The sequence below is a fragment of the Macrobrachium rosenbergii genome, chromosome 51 (assembly GCF_040412425.1).
Source record: "Macrobrachium rosenbergii isolate ZJJX-2024 chromosome 51, ASM4041242v1, whole genome shotgun sequence".
Taxonomy (NCBI): Eukaryota; Metazoa; Arthropoda; class Malacostraca; order Decapoda; family Palaemonidae; genus Macrobrachium; species Macrobrachium rosenbergii.
Genome location: NC_089791.1, coordinates 54,759,503 through 54,784,915, shown reverse-complemented (window position 1 = coordinate 54,784,915; position 25,413 = coordinate 54,759,503). Strand labels below are relative to the sequence as shown.

Sequence of the window (25,413 nt, the reverse complement as noted above, 5' to 3'; positions counted from 1 at the left end):
TCGTGGAGCCGTTCTTCTTACATCATTCGTCCCCGTAGGGAGGTAGTGCCGTCAGTGCACTGGAGGCATTACCTAAGGTTCTTTGCAGAGTTCTTTCGGCTTCTAGCTGCCACCCCTTTCATTCTTTTCAATGTACATCCGTTCATATTCTCTTTCTTCCATCTTACTTTCCTCAACCCTCTGCTAACAAATGTTTTACCTTCAAATTCATATTTCCTTTTCAGTGCTGAATGGCCTTATCAAACGTCCCAGCGCTTAGCCTTGGCCTTAATTTTACATTCCCTCCTATATTATTAGTTTCATTTCATTTCCTTTTGTTATTTTGAAAAGAAATTATGGAATATATATATATATATATATATATAATATATATATATATATATAATTTAGGCCAAAGGCCAAGCGCTGGGACCTATGAGGTCATTCAGTGCTGAAAGGGAAATTATCAGTAGGAAGGTTTGAAAGGTGTAACAGGAGGGAAACCTACCAATTGCACTATGAAACACTTGTTAGAGGGTGGGAAGCCATGCGGAGGAGAATATAAACAGAGGTACTGTAAAAGGCATGAAAAGGGTTGTGGCTAGGGGCCAAAAGGGCACTGCAAAGAACCTTAAGTAATGCCTACAGTGTACTGCTGGAGGTGCACTGATGGCCCTAGCCCCCTACTGGTCTAAAACCATGTTCAACACTTTCCTGCACATGGTATGCTTCACTTCTTTAGTCAGATGACCAAGGTAACTTAGGTGACTTGACTCTCTCAGTAACCCATTAGTTTACAACTTAGCTGTAACATGACTGCATTTATAGCTTGTTTTTGTCAGATGAGGTCTCCTCGTATTTTACGAATTTACTTACATTTTTATCTGTTTATTTATCAGTGAGTTGTTCATTTATTTTTGTATATTTCAATAACTGATCTCTTCTATCTGTATTGCCTTTCAACTTCTGTTGCTTCTTTCAAATGAACACCATGTTTTTTGGAAGGTTGAATTTCAAGTCAATGGCCCCTGTGGGCTTGTTCCATATGAATAGGGTTAATTTCTGAATAATAATAATAATAATAATAATAATAATAATAATAATAATAATATATAAGCAACTAAATTCTTCCCCAAAATATGCTGGCTGGCCTTGTATCTGAAAATACTTGTTTAAAAATTAGTAACTGATTACATTTTCCATTGGTGTCCCATTTGACATAATAGTGTTGGCAAAATGATAAATACATCTTTCTCCCTTTGGCCTTCAACCTTTACAATGCCACACAACTGAAAGGAGAAAAAGAAAGGAATATGACAAATTTTTAAACCAATCTATATTTTTCATAACAAACCAACCTGCAGTCTTAACATAAGGGAAAATTCTCTAGCACCAGCTGGAGACCGGTTAAAAATAGTTACAAGGAGTTGGTGGCATTAGGAGAGGGCCAAGATGGTGGTGTAAGGGAGGAGGAGTTGACCTCCTATACCTATCTCGGAAGCATTGTGTCAGTCTTCTCTAGCCCAGGTAAAGTATGAGGGGTTGGCTTGAGGTGGGCAGTATATGTTAAGACTGCAGGTTTAGTTATGAAAAATACATATTGATTTAAAAATTTGGTCTTAAGGGAGACTTACTCTTGGAGGTAGGATAGAGAAGCCTCAGAACCAACTGGAGGTTCAGCTCACCTGGGATCACCTTCTGGCCAAAGAGGGACATAGGAAGGAGTAATGTGCCTCTGAACTGTCAAATAAAAGGTTACTTGTCAGCCAGACATCTTGGTTAAGAGACAGTGTGGGATTCCTGTTAAATTGTGTCTTGTAGTAAAATAAAAAATTCAACTGTCTGTGACAACAAAATTACATTAGCCACCAGCCTTGTTTGTCATCATTTCCTCTTTCCCCTTGTAAGAGAGAGGAAGGTACTTGCTTCCAAAATAGTTTGTATTGTGTATGAACAATCAAGTAAAACTAATGGAAAGGAGCTCTACACTCACCTGTATCTGGCCAGTTCCAGCGCATGCTGGATAATTTCTCTCCACTGCCCACCAGTAGGGGAGAAAAAGGAAAGAGAGAGGGAAGACCAGTCAAACCACTCACTCTCACTATCAAAACCAACATCTTAGGAAAGATACAAACTGTCCCGCTAAGGGCACTGGATGATCTACACAACTTGTTGGGCAGCCACCACCGGACCCAAGGAAAAAAGTGTCCAAGGACCTGTGGGAAACGTCCCAAAGTAGAAGGATGTGAAGGTGGTTTGGTGCAGCCATGTACCAGTCTTTAAGATTCTTTGAACTGACAGGTTCTTTTTGAATGCAGTGGAGGGGCCTAGAGCCCTAACATCATGCACTCTTGCATGCACTGAATTGACTTCTGGATTTGAAGAAGTAAAAGGAGATAGTATTCTTGGACACTTCCTTCTCAACCCGGTTTGTACTAACAAAAACTCTTCAACAACCTGGTCTGAGGTGGCGAGTCCTTTTTAGGTAGTTATGCAGTTCCCTAACAGGACATAAAAGTAACTCATCAGGGTCATCACCAACAAAATCTGAAACTGAAGGGATGGAGAAAGACTCAAATCTGTCGTCGTGAATGGAGGGATTTTGAGTCTTGGCCACAAAATCCGGGACAAATTCAAAGGCTACAGACCCCCAACTCCTCATGTTTAACGTCAAAAGGTAGTAGTCCGTGTATTTCACTTACTCTCTTGGAAGATGCTAAGGCTAATAGAAAAACATCTTAAGAGTTAAATTCCTGTCTGAAGAAGCTCTCACGGGTTTGTATGGTGTGTGTATGAGACTTAAGTACCAGTGTTAGGTTCCAAATAGGTGGTTTAAGATCTCTCGTGGAACAGGACTGTTCAATACTCTTGTGGAGCAGAGAAATCTTCCATGAAGATAGAGTTAATGTCTTTCACACATACAACCAAACCTATAGCAGCCCTGTATCCCTTGATTTCTGATCCTGAAGGAAATTTCTCCCTACAGAGGAAAATGAGGAAGTCTGCTACTTGTTGAATAGTAGTTTCGATCAGGAGATACTGGATAGTCTCCAACCGTGAAGAGATAGGGACCCTACTGACCGATGAAATCTCTTGATGTGCGGTTGACACAGGTTGTACCAAGGAGGGATCTCTTTCGGTGCTTCTTACAGTAAGGCTAGAAGATTGGGGTACCATTATGCGTGAGGCCACATGGGAGCTAAAAGCATCATCCTGTGGTTCTAGGAAATCATCAGTGTGTTGACGACCTGACTGATGAGGCAAAAGGGGTGAAAGGTGTAAACGCCCAGATTGTCCCAAGGATGTTGAGGGGCGTCCCCCACCACAGCCCAGGGATCTGGAATGACTGAACAAAATATCTCTAGGTTTTTGTTGTCTTGTTGCAAAAAGGTCTATTGATGGCCTTCCACACAGATGAAAAAGCCTTTCTGCCACTTCTTGACGCAGTGACCACTCTGTTCCCAGAACTTGACCCCGGCGACTCAGCTTGTCTGCCACCAAGTGTTTTTTGCCTGGGATGTATCTGGCAGAGAGAACTAAAGATTGAGATACCGCTCACTAGTGCAGTTGAACTGTCAAGTTGTGAAGGTGACGAGACACTGGCCAAGTGCTGGGACATATGGGGTTCTTCATCACTGAAAAGGAAATTTGGAGTAGAGAGGTTTTAAAGGTGTAACAGGAGGAAAAACCTCTCACTTGCACTATGAAACAACTGTTAGGAGAGGGTGGAAAGTAAGATGAAAGAAACACAATATTAATGGAGGTAAAGTAAAAAGAGTGAAAGGGGTTGCAACTAGGGGCTGAAAGGATGCTGCAAAGAACCTTAGGTAATGCCCACAGTGCACCTTGTGAGGTGTACTGATGGCACTATCTCCCTACATGGGCTGCACGACAGACAACTCCAAGCAAGTCCCTAAACATATTCTTATTCACCACCTATAATACTACATGGTCTACCTTGTGTGAATAAAACAATGACCTTGTCTTTACAATATATTTAAGTTACTTTGGCACATAAAACAAGGCATCAATTAATACTTGTCAGTTTTCAGACAAAATTTTTTTTAGATCTTAGTCTCCTGTTATAAAAAAAGTAATATGATTAGAGTGCTACCTACGCAATGTTATGAGATGACACTCAGTGGTTACTCATATAAAAATGATGTAATACTTTTAAAATGGCGTGAAAATTTATAAAAATTTTTCATTAAAATGCTGTGCAAAATCATCATTTACTAAAAAAATTATTAAAAATGTACTGCAGTTTATGAATCTGATTTCAAAACAATTTAAACTCAGTCCAACACATGAATTGTTCGAATACTAGTGATTACATTAAAAATAATGGCTGTCTGAATGCCACTGAACTTATACGGAAGAGGGTAACTAGATGCAAGCTGTCTAAATTTAATTTATTTTCCCTTGATGTTCCAGTAGTACTTTCTACCATTTATGAGAGGCAAATGATACCAGGGGTGCAAGTATGGCATATTTATACTCACAAGCAGGCTTGCAAAGTTCTCAGGAATTTCCTGATTGACTGGTGAAACTGGGACCTCTCCTACTCAGCCAATCATCACCTTTGATGCTCAGCCTGACTATCCTAGATGAATCATCCTGCCCCCAGCCAGTAGGAGAGCTTTCTGGTCTCATCAGTCAATCAGGAAATTCCTGAGAACTGCTAGTCTGTCGACGAATACAACCATGCCATACTTGTACCCCTGGCATCATTTGCCATTTGTAAATGGTAGAAACTACTACTGAAACATCAAGGAAAATAAAGAACTTCGGACAGCTTGTATATAATTTACATGGTGCCATGAAAAAACTCATTCGTGAGATTGAGAAATCACAGTATATACTCAAGGCATCCAGATGGCAATTCTTTTTAATGGAATTTGTTTAAAATAGGGTCTCATTACGAATTATCAATAATTATCATAGATGATGACAAAATTTACATTTTGATTTTCCTTTTAATGTAATGAATATAAAGCTATGAGAATTACCTTCCAAAAATTGAAACGAAAGTTACATATATAAAGGCACTTCATAAATAAAGACTGTGTCAATAACATTCATAATTGTCATGACAGATAATTTACAATCTATCAATCTTTCCTTTACAAAGACACTGTAAATAATGTAGCATATTTCCTATGTATATGCACGAGTTCATTAAAAGTTTCATATGCAAAGGCACTGTTTAAACATCTGATAAAAATAAATGTACTTTCTTAGGCAAATAGCTTCTTTTGCATATGTACTACTTTCAACATATTTGATAAAAAATATATAATTATCATATTAAGTCATTTTCTTAATGGCTTCAAAAATCTTGATAAGATCAAGCTAAATAAAAAGTGTCCTGCACAATGACACTGAATTTAACAACGTTGACGAACTAAGCCGCTTTTCGTACAATATATAAGAATTTACATTCCTCATGGAAGCGATCATCTCAAGCAGATCAGGCTACGTCACATTACCAAAAAATTTTAGCCTCACCAAAAAAAAGTAAGGCCACTATGATTTGAAGTGTATAATAAAAGGCTACAATAAATAATTGTATAGTATAAATATAATTCTAGTTGACATTAGCACCATTATGTATCCATTTACAATATATCTAATAAAATGGCCAGGCAAAGACAATTTTTCCTACTCAAACAGAGTACCACACACTAATAACGATGGTAATTATAACAGATATACCTATGACAAAGTATGTCTTACAGAGAGCAATCAACAGAATATATTAAATTTATGATTTACAGCAACAAACACTAAACGTTAAAAATGAACACTTATGGTGAAACACTGTGTACTCAGTTTTTATCGATTACCTTTTAAGTCCCAGAAATAGAGCACCTATTCTTATCCATGTTGAACAATTTCCCTGTGAATCGTAAAAGACTGAATACCCCATATTAGTCACTCCATTAACAATGTGTTTACTTCATTAGTAATAATAAAGTTCATTCCTATGTGACACATTAATAAATATTAAAGCATATCAAAAACTAAAGCTCATGTAAAAGACAGAAAGGCTTAAATAGTATGGATAAAAATTCTAACACAGTTTTATACCCTTCTAAAGGCACTGTATATTTTGTGCAAGAACAATGCTGTAGCAAGTTGATCAAGTTTTCTTTTAAATTTTAGGATATGCCCACCTTCAAAAATTTAAAAATACCTATGTAAAATTTTTAACATTTAGACACAGTAAGAAATAATTTTTATTTTACTTTCAACACTTTTATCACATACTGGTAACCATAAATATAACAACTGTAATCATTTCTATAAATGTAAATGTTATATACTTTAAACATAAAATTATCAAATAAAAATGCTGTTTTTATTTGACTCCTGTACTTAATATTTCATGAACCTCAAACCTAATCACTCTGGACAGCAATAAACTAGTTCTAGGCATCATTCAGCTTCTGAGTCTGCTGTCTAACTGTGAAAATCTTAAGACATGAAGAAAAAAAATGAATCCGGGATCATATCCACTTGGGCAGTTATTACTGACAGATTTGCTAATCATCACCTGCTATTAAAGTCATACCTAGCTAACCTGTCACGTTCATTTTAAATCTTGCTGATAAGCTCTTAGTCTGGTTATCAAAGACTATGTAAAATCAAGAGGTCAAGCTGAGAATACAAATGCTAAGCATTTATGTTGTTCCCTTGTGTATTTACTATTAATACTGATACAAAACCACAGAACCTGATTTATGCTGTATCTCGTTTACGAGATACCTTACGGTTTTTGGCTTCATAATTTTTCGGAGGTGGTTGACTGCCAGTTGAAATGTGCCGTTGATAAACACTGTATGGAAGACAAAACAAAAATTATTACTTTTCACAAAAACATGACTTCTAGCATCAAGAAATTATATACTGGGTACAAATACTTTATACTATACAAATTTTTCTGGTAGTTAAAATGAAATTCAGAGCCCAGAATTTACTTCCTCATAAAACAATACTAGTCACATAAATCTGATAAAATGTTCATTCAGATAATCAACTAGACTTAGCATACTGATAACTTAAAACCAGTCAGTCATACGCACTGGCATATGCCCCAAGATAAAACATTGATACGACTACACTGCCTTATACTGTAAATAGCTTAACTCTTTGGTTTCCTTTTATGTAAGGAAGCCTACTGAACCTAATGCTTTCATGTATCATGTTTGCTAACCTAAGGGGTATGGAGAACAGCAACCCAAATATATGTAATAGGTCGGTACTGCATCTCTGAAATATATTGTATTTCCTAGTGTTAGTTCCTCTGGTATATGGCATCTGCAAGATATGATGTATGGGTTCTACATGAGTTATTTCTCATGTTTTCCCTGTATTTGCTGAGATACATCTAGTGAACAAATTTATTCACTAGGCTACTTGTTAACTGATGCCAGGTGTGGCTGATTACTTGTTGGCCTGTATAAATGTTCCAAGCATAGTAATCCACACAATTACCTTTTACCACTAGTCTTATTGAGAACATATTTAAGAATCTATGACCTACAGCCCTTTAATAAAATGCATATGTCAACTTCAAAGAGCAAATGTAGACTCTATGTATGTGACACACTCATGTACCCGAAGAATCTGGAGCAACTGTACATGCAAGTCATCTTCCTCAAAACATAGAAGCAAAATAGCCTCAAAAGTCATTATCAGGTTTCATTCTCATCTCCTAACAAAATCTTGCAAAGCAAGCATTACTCAAACTGATTTTATTATACCTTCCCATAACAACTCTGGGTCTTTCTAAGAAGTTGGGGGATGTACAAATACTCCAGACAAGATGCCAGGAAAACTCTGTAACACACTTCACAGAGATTAAGCCAGCTAAAAAACAGTCTTGCGAGTGAGCTCTCTGTTGAGGTTCGAAATAGGTTGTCCAGTTACACTGATGCCATACATCTCTATTCCATGGACTTCCAAAATATCATTTCATCCTCAAAGATCTGCCTCACAAACTTATAAATGCTAAGTTTCATCACCAGCCTCCATCTTCAAACTCTCTAAGCACAACAATATCCTAAGTTAGCCAACTGGCCCTAATGGCTGTTACATCTGCACCCACATTGCAAATCATTCCTTCTCTGGCTGGTAAGACAAGACTTATCAGCCCATCTGACAAAAAGGGAGGGGGGGGAAAACTGCATAAAATGCAACTCTGTATTTCTTGAGGGAAAGTCTAGAACATCACGGAATAATGGATCTGATGAAGACCTACACCAAATGAGAATTCAGGCAGAAAGGGCTCCAAATATTGGAGAGGAGAGAGAACTTATTTTACATCTACCCTTGTAAATGAGGATACTAAAGTCCACTTAACACTCGAGATGCCCTTGTCTATGGATGCATAGCTCACAGTAAGGTCTCCTGTAAACTGGATATATGAATTTATTGCAAGAATGCCGAACACTGAAATCAAGGCATAACCAATGTACATTAATAACAAGAAGCATCTACATATTTCCCAGAGGAATACCTGAGAAATCTATAATACAATTCAAAGATCACAATAAATTATTGTTGGAGTTCCTCTCCATGCAGAGATATAAAATACAATGGAATAGCATTAAACCAGTGACATCCATAAGTTTATTAAGCTCACAAAATGATCAGCATGAAAAATACACAACAAATGCCTACTTCTGACAGGAAAAAAGTTAAAATATAATTCTGTATTTTTTTTAATGACATTTTGTGGATGAAAACTTGTGGTTGTATACTCTACCAAAATGTATTTGATTGTATAGGTGGAAAAATCAGTATGAAAAGATGAAAGTTTGGGTAAGAACAGCCAATGGGTGTAACCTTTCTAGTACACATGAAAACAGGCTCCTTTAACTTTGCTGTGTTTATCTTGTAAATAAACCTCTGTTTATTTGTGAGTACAGTTAAAAGACATGCAAGTCTCACCTAACGGGAAGAGTCATGAAGTCCGTAATCAAAACAAGTGATTTAAAAGCAAAGATGGTTACAAAAGTGACCAAGATGAGTTCTATACAGGCTGCATATAACTGGTTGTTTGTTCTGTGAATCTTGGCAATGAATTTCATGTTCATAGACCAATTGTACATTACAGCACATAAGAAACTGTAGTCTGAACTGCCTTAATCAAAGAGGACTTATCAATAGGTTTTCCTTATAAACAGGAAAACCAGGTACCGCAAAGCCTGGGAAGTCCTAAACAGCTATGACAGAGTAAATTTTGAAAAACTGACTTTTTGGTGAAACAAATAGGGACAAAGGACAGAGACACCTCTGATTCAACTAAAATACTCACATCTCCATATAAACATTTTCTAAAACAAGCTTGCAAGGGGATTTTTTGAAGAACCTGACAGACTACTTTCCTTTAAGATGAGATGTGCTTGGCTTGTGGTCTAATTAAGCTATGAAAACTAACGGGAAACATCTGCAACAAAAAAGAACTGTGGAACTTTTCAGATTCTCTCTTAATTTCATATCTTTACATGACTGTGATTAAATCTTAAATCTTCTCAGACTGAGAAATTGCACCTTATACATCCACCAAAGACAATTACACATGAACATATCAACTTTTCCTGCTCCTGAAGGCAGACTTAATGGTATATGGGGAAAGGGAGCTTGAGCAGTAGCTGAAAGTAATCACAAAGCCCACAGGTTAAAGACAAATTTTATTCTCTCTGAACAAAGAGATCAACGGCAAGAAAAGAGAGTTACCAAGGTTTTCTTTACAATAATTATCTCGCAACCACTCTCCTCACAGCAGCTATAAACACAATACTGTACACTCCTGATGAAATGAAGCATGTGCTTCTCTTACCTGTAAATTTTGGAAGGCCCATCCTTTGAATGATAAAAAATATAAATTTCAGACCAAAGGCCAAGCATTGGGACCCATGAGGTAATTCAGTGCTGAAAGGGAAATTGAGAGTAAAAAGGTTTTAAAGGTGTAACTGGAGGAAAACCTTGCAGTTGCACTATGAAACAATTATTAAGAGAAGGTGGAAAGTAAGATGGAAGAAAGAGAATATGAATGGAGGTGCACTGAAAGGACTGAAAGAGGCTGCAGCTAGGTACCAAAGGGATGCTGCAAAGAACCTTAAGGCCTAAGGTGCACCGCCTGAGGTGCTCAGACTGCATTATTCCCCTATTGGGGGGTCTATCCTTCAAATTACCAAATTAAATGTTATTTTGTCACAGACAAAATGAGTATAGTGTTGGTTCTGGGTGTAAGACAGAAAGAGAGAAAATGCAATGTAATTCTGCAACGGTAATGAACTTACAATTTGTAGGACTCATTGCGTAACATATCCATGACGTGTGATGGTCCGAGGAGGAGCTGATCTGCAATCATAGGCACCCATGGGTTGCCCTCCAGACGGAAGCAAGATCGGCTGCTCAACAGATCTAAGTGACCTATGAAAGAGAAACCGATCAGGTACAAGCATGAAAATAATGTCTGAGATCAAGGTTGACCTTTATTACAAAAACAACTTGATAACCATGTTACAGACCTGTTACTAACTGTTATAAACTATTATGATGTGTTTCAAAACACTCCAATTTTCTTTATCAAACAACTGTCTGCAATACAGCCACCACAGAAATTTATATTTTTCTGTCACTCTAGAGGCACCTCAAAAATTTATATTTTCCTGTGACTTTAGAGGTGATTTACAAGTCCTTAAAATTACTGTACTAAAAATAACCCTGTTCAACGTAAGTTTTCACTCTACAAGTTACATGAGCCCAATATACATTATGCTGAAATAGGTTCCTTCCCTACACGTGAAAGTAGTCCAGAAAATGAAGAGGCTGCAATTAATATAACTAACTGCTCCTGTCAGCAATTTGGTATTATCTCTAAAACCCATGATATTAAATACATAACATGCATTACGAAATATTAAATCTGACAATAACAAATTTTAAAACATTAAACTGACTGTTGGATTCTGACATTTTTCATAAAAAACCACATTGAATCATAGTAATGCCATCCTGTCTTTGAATTGGTCACACTCATCTGACCAGTGGACACTAGATGAATAACCCACTTAACCCCGTTCCTGAATACAGACATTGCAGAACAATAATTACAGTCACACATTTTACTGTGATTATCCACTTTTCAAACCCAACTGTAAAATCCAATATTGGAAACAAGTCATAAAAAGATATTTGTCCAAATCTTCAACATTTTCAGTTCATCCAAACACTACATTTTTAAGGACTTGCATTGCAGCATATTAAATAAGATCTAATTATTAAGAACAAACCCTTCAAGCTAAGCTTATGACAGTTACAAATGTTCATTCAGTAGGCTAGTTAAGCCATATATTAATGATAAATAATGATAAATACTAATGCATTTTCATGGGATGTGGAATGGAATATAAAATTTGTGATGGGACCTATGAGATCATTCAGCACTGAAAGGGAAATTGAAACTGAAAAGGTTTTAAAAGTGTAACAGGAAGAAACCCTCACAATTGCACTGTGAGGATGGAAAATAAGATGGAAGAAAGCAAATATGAGTGGAGGTGCTTTAAAAGGAATGAAAGGGGGTGCAGCTATGGGCAGAAAGGAAACCGCAAAGAACCACTGTAATACCTACAGTGCACTGTGTGAGGTGTACTAACAGCACTACCCCCCTATGGGTTGCCATGGGATGTATGCCAATAATTTAGCTACATGAACTCCTGAGTAAGGATTGGCCTGAGATACTCTAAATATTTAATGGTTATTATATTAATAATGGCATTGTTACGAAGAGTACACATAATTGTTTATAGACTTTTTGAATGGAATATGGAAAATGGTGTTGTAAAGGAAATGGCTGAATAATACAATAAGCTTTGTACTACAAAGATCAAAGAATTTGTGATGAACCTTAAAAATTCTGATGACATATGTTCCAGAGACCTCTGTATTATCTTTAATTTTTTAAACCATATTGTTGAACTGACATTTGTGACAGTTGTGAAAAACCACAAGTGGTTAAGTGTGTGTGGAGTTAGTGTGAAATAGTGGGTGAGAATGGAAATGCAGGAGATTTATGAGGAGACTCTGCCTGAGAGAGTAGGCAGCTCATACTATATTTTTGTAATAAAAACCTGAAAATATATGGATAGGTCTGATTCTAGCATCTTCTCCATAAAACCATTTATTACCAATATACCAGCGAACCTTTACAGATATATGGCTCTATATGCCCTGTCACACTAAAAAATGGTTGGACTAGACTGTGATATTGGATAAAACTATTGTATAATGTGCTAGTTATACAAAATAGTGTACACATTAGACACACTATTAGTATAACACAGTGTCTTGAAAACACAGCATCCAGCTAGGTAGTAATCCTACATTCTGTACTTCACTGTATAATTTCATAGTATAGTTTTCTGCTTGGAATTAAGAGTAAAATATTCAAAAAGGAGCAATTAACTATAGAATAACAACATGAAAGCCTGGATATGTTTCCAATGAGCAACAGAAATTCTACTGACAGTCAAAAAGTTCAGATAAAATCCTGATGAACATTTTCCTTCCATACTACCTACATTTATGGTCTCATGACAAGTAAGAAAATAATCAAACCAACCTATTTCAGGTGGTAGAACTTCCAGTCTGTTGCCTTGAATGTGCAACTCTCGTAAGCGAGTCAGCTCTCCAACTTCACGAGGTAAAGCTACCAAGTCGTTGTCGCGCAGACAAAGCTGGAATGACAAACACCTAGTCAATGAAATAATGGGTTACAATTATATTAAATTATATTAAAATATCAAGAGCTATTTTGGAAATAATTTTCATACTTCATAAAAACTGGCACTCAACAGCTACATCAAAATTATAATTATTATAGGTAGCTGAACTAAACCAATGAAATACATTTCTAGACTCACAGGGGTCACATAAAAGATTTGCTTTTGAATGAACAGTGAAAATTGAAGTACAGTAATGCTGAAGAGGCTGAAATGTCTGAAGGCTACGGTTATATATCTCCTGTAACTTTGAACTTTCAACAACCTCATAATTCTTTATGGTGATGTTACAGCAAAAATATTAGCTGGAATTACAAACACCCAGTTAATGAAAAACTGGTTCACAATCAAATTAAATTATATTAAAATATCAAGAACTATTTTGGAAATGATTTTCATACTTCATAAAACTGGCACTCAAAAGCTTTATCAAAATTATAATTATTATACAGGTAGTTTACCTAAACCAATGAATCTCATTTCTAGACTCACAAGGATCACATAAAAGACTTGCTTTTGAATGAACAGTGAAAATTGAACACAGTAATGCTGAAAAGGCTGAAGAAATGTCTGAGGGTTATGTTTATCTCCTGTAATTTTGAATTCTCAACAACCTTATCATTCTTCAGGCTGAGTTACAGCAATAATATTAGCTACTTACATGAAAAAATCTAGCAGACTAAACAGAGAAATACAGATAAACAGAAACAATACCTGAAAACAATTAGCAGGCTAATACCAGAAACTCAAAATTGAAAGGAAGAGCAATTTCAAAGGCAGCACCAGATTACAAATTTCAAACACAGCATAAAAATGCAGACAAACACATAAGGGTGAATGCACAACTTTCAAAAAATAATAAGACTGCAATACAAAACTGTATACAGTGGACCCCCACTATATTGCAGTTCAGCATTCGCAGACCCAGTTAGTCGTGGATTTTTCTGTGGAATGCAAATCCATATACATCGAGAAAAATTCACTAGTTTGTGGATTTGTTCGTAGCGCAATATTTGCTAATTACTGTATTTTCATGTTATTTTCGTGAGTATATACATTTTTTACGATAAAAAAATGATTTAATAATTTTCAAATATTAATAATAACCCTGTAAACGCCTGTTGGACCTTTTAAACGTCTTCCAAAATTGTCTGTTGAATGCAGTGGGCGTTTGCAAACGTCGACTGAAAATGCTTTTTTAAATATTCGCGGAAAAATAATTGTAGGCTAGTTTGCGGAAGTTTTTTCAAATCCCGCGCCATGGCAGATGCTGGAGTTCACGGATCCAGCTGTTGTTTTGTTTCTGAGCGTCACCCAGATGCGCATCGCGAATTTCCCCATCGCATCAGAGAGCATCAGAGCAGCACCTTGCGAGGCGATATTTTGACGCGAAGACGTGTTTTGTTGAACTTTGCGAGTGTTAGCGTATTCGTGCTGCAACAGGACGTTTGCAGAGATGTCACAGGCGTCAGGACCGCGTGGCTTATACTGCCTGTCGGAAGTGGCGTGTGCGATTTTAGACTGGGATGCTGGAGAAGGACCCAGCAACCAAAGTGAATTTTAACGTTCGGTCAACTTTGACTCGACCGAAATGATCGAAAAACGCATCCCGTAAGCCATAATTATTACATTAGAGTAACAATCAATCATTTACCTTCATTTTGCAACAAACGGAAAGCTCTAGCACAATATGTAGATTTTGGTGATTTTTGAAAAAAAAAAATTTTCCTTCGCTCCTTGTAGCTGACTCCTCTGAAAATCCTGTCATTTCTTGCGTCAGCTTGCTGTAATTTTTTTGCCATTTCATATTATTCGTTACATAAAGTGTTATACATCAAAATGTGCGCAATTTCATGTAGAATTCAACAAAAATATATCATTCCTTTAGCTCTTCACAGTTCTTTTATATTTACATCGAAAATAACGATAAATAGAAAAAATCAACCTTCGGTCAACTTTAACTTTCGATCAAATGGTTCAAAAATGCAATTGTAAGCTAAAAACTTACAGTCTAGTAATATTCAATCAATTTCCTTCATTTTGGCACAATTGGAAAGTCTCTAGCACAATATTTTGATTTTTGGTGAATTTTTGAAAAAACTTTTTTTGCGTCCATGCGTTGCAATTCATGCATCATTTTGTGATAATATTTTCTGTGTTGCTTTAATCGTTTTACAATCTGTTATACACCAAAATCATCGCAATTTAGTGTACAATACAACTAAAAAAAATTGACTCATTAGCTTCAACTGTTTTTCCTTACAGCGACTGATTTGTATACAATTATATCGAGTTTTTTTTCGCTGTCATATGTTCCAATATTTATATATAATGATATTTTTTTATTTCTGATGGTTGCATACTAAACTTCAGGCAATGAGAAAAAAGAGCCAAAATGAACTCTTAATCTTGAAACTAAAGCACTGTGATTTTTTGAAAAAACATTTTTTCCGCAGCGCTACCTCTCGAGGAGGCATAATGGAGACGTTTTTTGAAAATAGGGTTTAGCGTTAAGGGTTAATGTAAACACAGCTAAATACCAATGTAAAATGGGTATACAAAGGTAAACTAACATACTTTATGTTAAAGTAAAATCCCTCAAAGTCACAAAACAGCCGTTTCCTAATTTGTTTTACTGATGTAAACATACCTCAGTTCAAACCCCCCTCTCTCCTTTAATGAAATGTGAATTACCGTATCATAAACATAAAAATATGAAACTAAAACTCCAAGAAGCTCATGGCGCATACGAATGAGTGTGTGCATACGTATGTACATGTTAGAATGATTTACTAACTTTCAAATATTAATATTAATGTAAACACAGCAAAATATCAGTAAAATATTATTTCACTTACAGAATCCATTTACAGTACACTGTATTGTTATATTGATCTATTACCACCTTAATGCGTATAAAAAAAACCGATCATCCTGACGTTTGTAAAGATTACGTTCTCTGAATCAGCTGATTGAGCCTACTACCGACAGAATTAAGAAAATAAATTTTTAGTTGCTATAAGAAAGGAATGTATTAATGGAATTACTATTTTTAATTTTGTACATAAAAGTAAAACTCCTTCAAAATCACAAAACATCTGTTTCCTGATTCATTTTACCAATTTAAACATACCTCAGTTCACCCCCACCCCTGCCCTCTCTCTCAGCACTGCACATATCCTTAAATGAAACATGAATTACTATATCATAAACATAAAAATATGAAACTAAAACTCCAAGAAGTTCATGAAGCATACAAATGAGTGTGTGCATATGTTATAATGTTTTTTTTTTGCTTTGCTTGATTTACTATACCATTTTTATTACAAGTTTAGTTGATTCTAAGAATGATTAACACACACAACAGTACACAGGAGAATATTTTATCACTGTTGATTGCATTTATAATTTGGTATTTTTTTTTAATGCATTTTTAAATATTTAGGTACAGTATACTTAACTACTTGTGAAATCCCAATGTTTCCCCCATATACTGCAAAAAGAAAATGGGACAGCCTGAATACTGATTGAGAAAATGGCTGTGCCTGAATATAGGGGGAACTTGATCATTTTCACATGTAGCTGTAAGCCATATATTTTTAAGGGTACTGTTGTAAGATGACTGAAAGGATATTAAAGTGTTTTTGGATTACAGTTTAAAGTATATTTGGTGTTTGAACTATTAAAATAGGCAGCTATAAGCATTTTTAGAGGGGGGGGGTTCCCACTTATCGTGGATTTCAGCTTATTGCAGGTGGTTGTGGTCCCTAATCCCAATGAACACCAGGGGTCAACTGTAAACAACTTAACACAATACAATCATTGCAGTGCTTCTTTCTGCTAAAAAAAATGTCATATGACTACTTACAATCTGCAAATTCTTCAAGTTCTTGATTTCTGGAGAGAGAACTTCAAAGTCGTTGTCACCCATGTACAAGGCTCGCAGGGATTCTGTAATTTATGTATACTATAAGTTACTCTGTACATATAAATCTATGTTGAAAATTACTTAATGGCATATGTATCACTTCTATTAATATCCTCAAACTGCTTTCACAGGCAGTTGATTGATTTTTCATTACCACAGTACCTAGGGTACAGGTTGCTTACTACTATAAATGAATACTCCTCACAAGGTAAATCTTTAAACAACTACAAGCCAACTTTACATTTGCTTATCCTGCAAGCACCTTGAATTGGTTTGGTGCTTGCAGGATAAGCATAAGTATAATTGGCATCTGTTTGTTGAAAGATCTACCTAATGTGGAGTATTCATATAGTAACAAGCAACCTCTTTTGTCTATTACAAATAACCTATCCTCCCCCTGCTTACTGGACACATTAACCTCAGTTTTACTCACATTTACCTCCATATCGCCCCATTCAAGAAATTCCTGCCACTCTCTTACCAGTCCTTGCTATTCTTCTTCACTCTGTCATAATCACCAGATCCTTTACATACACAATTCCAGTTGATTTTCATTCCTAAGCCCTTCACTCTGTGCATCCATAACCAGAAAAGGACTAAGAGCTGATTACTGCTGTACTGTACAACTTTAAACATTTCTGTTCTGACACTGTTTATCAAGATATTTATCAAGTAGAGAATGGATGGAATATAAAATTTAAGCCAAAGGCCAAGCACTGGCACCTATGAGGTCATTCAACACTGAAAGGGAAATTGAGAGTAAAAAGGTTTTACAGGTGTAACAGGAGGAAAACCTTAAAATTGCACTATGAAACAATTGTCAGGAGAGGGTGGAAAATAAGATGGATGAAACAGAAAATGAATGAAGGTACAGTAAAAGGAATGAAATGGGTTGGAGCTAGGGACCGAAAAGACACTGCAAAGAACTTTAAGTAATGCCTATCGTGCAGTGTGTGGGGTGCACTGATGGCACCAACCCCTTATGGGCATTTATTATTTATTAGAAAAGTATAATTTTGAAGCTCTTTATAGTCACCAATAGCTGTTTAAAGATCTGCATTGTGATGTTCATAGGTTGCATTAATCATTCACAATGAAACTAAATAAGAAACAGGATCAAGAAGCGAGCTGCTTCATTATCATCCTGACTCATATTTAAAATATACTGGTTGAATATGTTTTTATTCAAGGAATGCTTCAAGATACTGTACTGATTATAAAGCGGTGAGAAAATGAATGAACAAATATCTTTAACAGTACCTTTCCTTGCCATGAACAAAATAAAACAAGACATCTTAAGCAAGGTGAGAAGAGAATATAAAATAGAAAACAGAATTTAGGCCAAAGGTCAAGCACTGGGACCTATCAGGTCATTCAGTGTTGAAACTGAAATTGACAGTAATAAGAGTTGAAATGTGTAACGGGAGGAAAACCTTCCATTTGCAACATGAATCAATTGTTAGGAGAGGATGGAAAATGAGGAAAGAAAGAGATTATGAACAAAGGTACAGTACAAGGAATGAAAGGGGTTGCCGCTATGGGCTGAAGGGACACTGCAAAGAACCTTAAGTAATGCCTACAGTGCATAGCATGAGGTGTACTGACGGCACTACCCTCTTATGGGTGCAAGGTGACAAGTGATTATACAGTAAACGTAGTCAATGAAGTAGTAGACGTGGAAACACCCCTAGGGAAAACAAGGAAAGAGGACATAGGTAAAGACCTAGAGCATGTGGGGAAACTCCTGGAAACATATCTAACCAATAAAAGGTGAAACTGACATAAACCTGTTAAAGGTGGTAATAGATACTCTTAAAAAGAAATTATTATTACCAAGCATGAAGAAATTGCCAGGAAGACTTTCTCCTTCTGATATGTTGTTGTAAGTAAAATCCAACACTTCCAGGACAGGGAAAGAACCGAATCCTCGAGGAAGAGCATCTAACCGATTCATTCTGAAAATGAGAAAAAATAAGTAATCACTGCTGGTACTTTTCTTTACTGTAACAAACCAGGTATAACAGGCAATGTTTTTACAGTAATACAAATATTGATGGCTTTGTTAAACTATCTTAAAAATAAAAAAAAAGCATAGCATTGTTAAACTACTTTCGTAATAAAACACTAATAAGTTCCATGCACAGTTAATAACCCATACTACTACAAAGATTTTTGTGCACATAACCACAAAAACCTCTCAATCTCTATGACACTTTCTAACTTTAACGAGATCTGGTTAATCTGTAATTATGATCTGCAATCTACTGCATTTTAAAACACTAACCCAACGTTCAAGATACGAAGCTTGTTCAGAGACGAGATGGATGTTGGCAACTCTTCAATAATGTTATCAAACAAGTTGAGGATTTCCAGGTTGATAAGATTGGCGATTGCTGGTGGGATCATTGTCAAACGATTGTGAGTGAGTGTCAGTCTTGTGATGTTCTCCAGTGACACTGAAAACAAAATTATAAATCAAAATATTAATAACAAAATTATAAATCAAAATATTAATATTAAATATATAATTACAAACACCACCCTACTTACGAACATTCAACTTACAAACATTCGGAGATACAAAAAACTGGATTTCAAATTAAATATTGTGTTCAGAGCACTCCCCTTTACCACCCAGAAGTTCAAATTTTGTTTTGCGTGCCTATTCAGTACATACAGTACAATGTATTGTGTTTTAGGATGAAAAATGCACAGTACTGTATTGATTTTATATCATACTGTACTTAAACAGGCATGAAGAGTACATTTACCAACTTGCAAACAATTCAGCATACAAATGGCCGTCAGGAATGTAACTCATTTGTAAATAGGGTGGTGTCTGTAATCACTACTAAGATGTCTTGTGAAACATAAGATGGCCTTTCCTTTCAGTTTGTATGGGGCCATAAACTGGAGCACTAGCATCTTACCACAAGTTTCTACCCTTAATTGTTACTGAGACAAATGGCAACAGAAACCTCCAATCTTTTTGTCTAACTGGACACTAAAATCATTGGTAATAAGCCCTTGGAACCTATACGGTGCAGGTCTTTTGTTATCCAATGTGCCCCACAGAAAACAATAACAAAATGGTAGTAAAACTATGACCTACTTTCAGAAAATATACCTACAAAATGGTGTTAAGTTATATGCATACTGGATTAGTCATGAATTGATCACTGAGTAGGATGAGTACTGTACAGTATAACAGGACAAGGCAAACTAATAACTGTAAGTGTCATGTTTATGACATATTGTGATCTCCAATAGCCTATCTATAACTGACAATACAGTTGCCTCTCAACAAATTAGATGCTTTGATAATTCAGGGACTTGGCTTCTGATATGCAGCAAAATCTAATAACAAAAAACAGAGTACAGTATAGACTAAACATACACATTCAAGCAATCCTACTTCAAGAACTTTATCCACAAAATGCATAACTTCTAAAAAGATTATCTAGCAAACACCCATCACAATCCTATAGCAACAAGTCTGATGAGTTGGCAGTCACTGCACTATCAAGAAATGCTTGTGTACTTGAGAGCTAAGGCTTGAAATAACCTCTACAACTTCATAATAAAAACAGATTTTTCTTATGCAGTGCAGCCAATTCTGTGTTCTTTCTGGCTGTTCTGAAGAAAGATAAGATATTTTGTCTGACACTCTTGTTAAAATAACAAATACTCAAAGCAATTTGTATTTTTCCTAGGTATATAAACCATAGCCTTTCATGTAAGAGTAATCCTCAGCATGAAATGGGATCAGTTGCTGAGACATGGTAAGAAGGTGGTTAATTGGAGGTAGGTGGATGAGAGGTGGGAAACCACCACTCTCCTGCCAAATGTAAGCAATCTCCTTCAGTAGCAAGGACCACATACGGTGGCCGAGATAAGGTGATGATAAAAGGCTTGCCATTAAACCTTCAACATAACTTTCTAGACCTCTTCTTTTTCTTCTTATGAAATAAAGCATGGACAGAAGACAAGGAAGAACTCAACATGACCAGGAAGAGGAGGATGACCATTCGTACTCAAGTCTCTTCATCTTACTCCGTACATGAGTCTTTCCCATCTGCTACAGTAGAAGACACGTTGAGGCAGGTAGTAGCATCACAGGAATATACAGCCTGCACTCAATACTAGAAGGGAGAGGGTATATCCACAGGCAAGACGATTAAAAAGCATTAGGTTCCATAGCAAGAACAGCTGTGAAAGATGTGTCACTTAGAATACTGAATGTTGGGAAAGTCTGCCAGTAATCCATTAAAGCTTCTAACAGAGTAGGGTGTGGTAGTGAACTACAAACATGCACCACTGTCTCACTTGGAGAGAGCTTGGTAACTAAACCTCAGTTGGTACTACTGGACAGTGTATGTTGGTCACCTACTTGCGTGTGCATACCCCCCTCAGCATGCCAGAGGAGAACAAGCAGAAGGGACAGACAGACAGCAGTCAAGGACTTTGAAGGAACCAGTGAACAATCTTCTGGCCTTCCTCCACTCCACTTGAACCTCTCTACTGACAAAGACAACAGCCAGCACACTCCACACAGACCCTACCAATGCAGAACAATAAATCTAGGAACATAAAGTGGCCAAACACCTGCTTACTAACTACACACCTTTCATTGTTAACTTTTCTAGCTAAAATTGTTAAAATCGAGACTGAACAAAAAACACAAACACCATACATAATAAAAAAGTTGAAAGAAACTCAAACTTGGACAGTCAGAGCAAAGGAAGATAGCTTATCTCAGCCTTGACTGCAGAAAAAAGTGCCAGCTTACAGCAGGTGAGTGGGGGTTCACAAGTTTCAGTGAATGTTTCCAGCCAACAATGAGGAATTTTCTTACAAAATTCCTGACAGTTTGTATTTCCATGGGAACAAATATATTTTAAACCAACATTACTATTTACCTAATCCAGTATACAAAAAATAACAAAATCCTTACGCTGTCCAACACTTTGCGATGTAAACTACTTGAATTTGTGAAATCATACATAACACCTTTCTTCCATTCTGTTTACAACATAATTCTTTCATTCTCACTTACCCTGTTGTTTGTCAGCCCTGTGTGGGGCCTCATTTACATAACACTCGTAAATTTTACCAAGTTATACATGTTTTTTCTAATAATTTATTTTATTTTATTTTGTAAAACTATAATTACAGTTCACACAATATCATAACAGAAAAGAACAGAAAGGAACTAAAATCAGTTAGAAATTCTGAGTATATTTTTTGTAAAGTAACTGACATCATATCACAAAAGATAAGAACTAAAACCAACAGGAATCTCTGGTTATATTTATGAACAAATAAATAAAAATACATCATGGGAGAGAGAGGAGCAAGACATCCCCCATGAAGTCAAGAACAATACTTATCACCCTGAGACGTCCATTGACTGAGCTGAGCTGAGTCTAAAGTTGCCACCAGTCATTTATGGGCCATCTGAAGTGATGGAAACTCTTTCACACTCGATACAGCCAAATCTTATGGCACGTAATATTAATACTCATATAAGGATTCTCGTCCATCACCAAAACCTGTTATAGATACTCATATGAGGATTCCCGTCCATTAAGGGTTAAGGTTAGCCTAGCCTTACCTTGCCTAGTTTAAGGGTATAGGTAATGCTGGAATCCTACAGCTTAAGGGTCTGAATTCACTGGTCCCTTATGTGTGTTTAAGTTTTCTTTCCTATTTTCAATTTCATCTTTCGACAGTTCTGCAAACAGAGGTATATATGTTAAAAAATGAGCAGTTTATCTGCTTACAGAAACAGAGACTGTAAAAAAACAAAGGGAATAAAGCTCCACACCTCACACGAATAGTGTAGTGTGCCTGCAACTGTGTTTATGGAGTGAGTGCTTAGGAACCAAGAACCGGTTAGGAACTTGGAGTGGGCTCTTACTCTTCAGCAGCCACTTTTTGATAAATCTGAAAAAATGAGCAGTTTATCTGCTTACAGAAGCTGAGATTTACGACTGTAAATCTCTGCTATGGGTCATATCCCCTATGACATGTTTTTGTTTATTTACATTCTCACTTTGTTTTTTACAATATCTGCTTCTGTAAGCAGATAAATCTAGTTTTTCGGCGCTGAAATCCGCGGGACCCTACTTTTGGTGCCAAAAAATCGCGCTAGAAAACACGCCCTCTTTAAATAGCTCCAGTCTTGCTTCATGTCGGTAATGAAAAGCGTGTTTTTGGTGATGTTTCCCGTAAAGCAACAGAAAAGATTAATAAAACAGTAAGAGGACCGTGTTGGGAACGGGGTTTGGGTGGGGAGAAGCAAAAGCTGGGTTTGTGGCGGCCGGCAGTAAAAATTACTATTTTCTGACCCATAGTCTGCACAAAGGTTGTCGCTAGTCTACTACCGTAAGGCTGACCCGCAAAGTACACCATGATGCTGACCCGCTAACCATTACCTACATCGAGGCTGGACCTGCGGAGGCTGGCCATACCTACATCAGAAGCGGTTTGGAGCGCTAGCCTGAGCTACCCTAGCCTACATAAAGAAACCTCGGTTAGGCTATTCCTACCTCACTACCTACATTAGAACAGGTGTAAATTTTGCACGCGTTGATTTTTGAACATACCTGGTCTGAGATGGGGTGCGGCGGAAGGCGCTCGCCTTATCGCATTTTTAATGATTCTTGGCAGACATGTATGCTCTGGCAAGCGGTAATATCTGTATTCACTGTAGCCACAGGTTACAAAAACAACTGCACACTAGGAGTCAGTTCCAAAGCCCTACCTAACCTAGCAGCAAAACAAATGTAAAAGGCAGGTAGATGCTGTGCTTTACCTTATTCAAAGTCAGGCTGCTGTCCGACCACGTAGATAACAGTATCATCTGCAGGTCTAAATCTAAAAAGGCCCAAAATGGACACGGAACACATTCTAGAGTATAAGCTTCCAGGAACAAAATAAAATTGTGACTTTCCGTCGCGACGGTTAGAAAGATAAGCGTGGTTCTGGTGTTGGCCAAAGGCCTATGAATCATATCGTTAGAACACATTATGATTGGTTGAAGTATTTTAATCCAGTAAGCCCTAAGGCATGACCTGGGTCAGCTGCGATCTGATCGGATGGAATTAAATTTCCCTTGATGCGGCAGGCGCCGTCTTGGTCGGCAATATAGGAACTACGGGTTGAGAGAAGCGCGCGCCGGCCATCTGACTAACTACGGGAGAAGGCGTGCTCTGTGCGTTCGTCAACTTGTACTTAGAAAAGTTATGCTCCGGCTGAAAAATTGTCGTTGGAAAATCAAGCAAACTGGTCAAGTAGTTACTTTTTGGGTATAATCAGGCCCATGAACAGTTTTATTCTATGCAATTTTTCATTTGGAGTCATTGTTAATGAGCTCACGGGGGCATCCCTAGGATACATAGACTACCCGTTTTTTTTTTTTGTCTTCCATGATTCAATAAATATTTGATAAATCTGTGTGCTGATTTTGACTATGTAATGCAGTGAATTTGGACCCCTACACTGTAGGATTAGGCTACCAGGTAAGGTATCTTAAGGCAGGTTCAACGTAGTACCCTAACCTAGTTTGAGTGCATAGCCTATCCTAGTTTAAGGGTGTGGCCTCGCCTAACCTTGGATAGCCAGGTTTATGGCCGTAGCCTAATCTCGTTTAAGAGTGTAGCTAAGCCTAACCAACAAGTAGCCTATCCTCGTTCATCTACACAGGATTGACTGATCGATTTACGGTCATTAAAACTGGCGTTATATCTATTAAGGATCGTAAATCATTAACAGACGCGCTGAAATGATTCCTGCCATTAATTACAGCTATATATAAGGAGTGAGTCATGAGCGGAAGCGAAAGGGCGTGGAGGAGGGGTAGTAACCTAGGACCCAAAGGGACACCTGGGATTCGAAAACGTCCTTACACAGTCCTGGAAGCTCTTCTAGCGACGCGATCTGCTTCTCCTGAAGGTCCAGTTCCGGATTTCCAGACTGGATTGCCTCCTCGAGGGCTTTCTTCGCCGCTTTCGACATTTTGACGGCTTAAAGATACAGATCACCAGACGTTGTTCTCAACTCGCACTCAATTGGGCGACGACTGACAACCGGCGATTAAGGTTTTGGTTTGTTTACGTTTTTGGAATTAGTATTGTTTCTTATAATGCTATTAATTTCATCCTCTACGGCAGTTCTTTTCGGAAAAGTACTACAAGGTAAGGTTTCTTATATTTTATATATAGACAATAAATATGTTTGCATATATTTGATTGACAGAATAATAAGTTTTGAGGTTAAATGTTTTCACGGATCGTAATTTGGGTTGTTTCTTATAATAGCTTTCTTAATTGTACGTCGTCCTATCTGAAATATACACTAATGTATATGTATATATATATATATATATATATATATATATATATATATATATATATATACATACATAAATACATTATTTATATACATACTTATGTAATTTTAATCTCTTAACTTCTTGAATTCTTCGTGTTTTTTAGATACACTTGTCCACTACAAAGCCTTAGCAAAGTGCTGAAAATATATGAAGAAACTATGATGTCATTGGCAGGAAACAGACTTGGGTCCCTAATCAGAACGAGGTTAAGAGGGCATTGTAGCGTACAATTACAAATGTATCTGGTAAAAAGTGACCAGTAGATTCTACATACTGTACATACTTAATATGTTTGCTCATGTTTGACTGATAGAGTA

At 36.8% G+C, this 25,413-nt stretch overlaps 1 protein-coding gene across 2 annotated transcripts; it reads right to left on the bottom strand.

Annotated features, from left to right (window-relative positions):
- Nucleotides 1-3,959: 3,959 nt before the first annotated feature.
- ics (ras suppressor protein 1) lies at nucleotides 3,960-24,819 on the bottom strand. Of its 2 annotated transcripts, XR_010851463.1 has the most exons (8): nucleotides 24,612-24,819; nucleotides 18,986-19,157; nucleotides 18,535-18,656; nucleotides 16,642-16,724; nucleotides 12,614-12,728; nucleotides 10,290-10,422; nucleotides 4,842-6,817; nucleotides 3,960-4,365 (listed from the first exon to the last, which is right to left on the bottom strand). XR_010851463.1 is itself a non-coding variant. In XM_067095562.1 (7 exons), exons 1-7 carry the CDS (start codon nucleotides 24,718-24,720, stop codon nucleotides 6,721-6,723), a joined length of 831 nt encoding a protein of 276 aa, XP_066951663.1. In that variant the 5' UTR covers nucleotides 24,721-24,819; the 3' UTR covers nucleotides 3,960-6,720. The 2 variants fall into 2 exon arrangements, 1 of the variants encoding a protein (XP_066951663.1); XM_067095562.1 differs by having other exon boundaries at nucleotides 3,960-6,817.
- Between the last annotated feature and the right edge of the window lie 594 nt (nucleotides 24,820-25,413).

What these genes read in the sequence shown, in the direction of transcription:
- ics (XM_067095562.1), bottom strand. Translation starts at nt 24,720, where the DNA reads ATGTCGAAAGCGGCGAAGAAAGCCCTCGAGGAGGCAATCCAGTCTGGA. An exon ending in AGAAGAGCTTCCAGGACTGT is followed by an intron (nt 19,158 to 24,611) that starts GTAAGGACGTTT and finishes TTTTGTTTTCAG; the next exon opens with TGTCACTGGAGAACATCACA. An exon ending in AGTTCTACCACCTGAAATAG is followed by an intron (nt 10,423 to 12,613) that starts GTTGGTTTGATT and finishes TCTCTTTCATAG; the next exon opens with GTCACTTAGATCTGTTGAGC.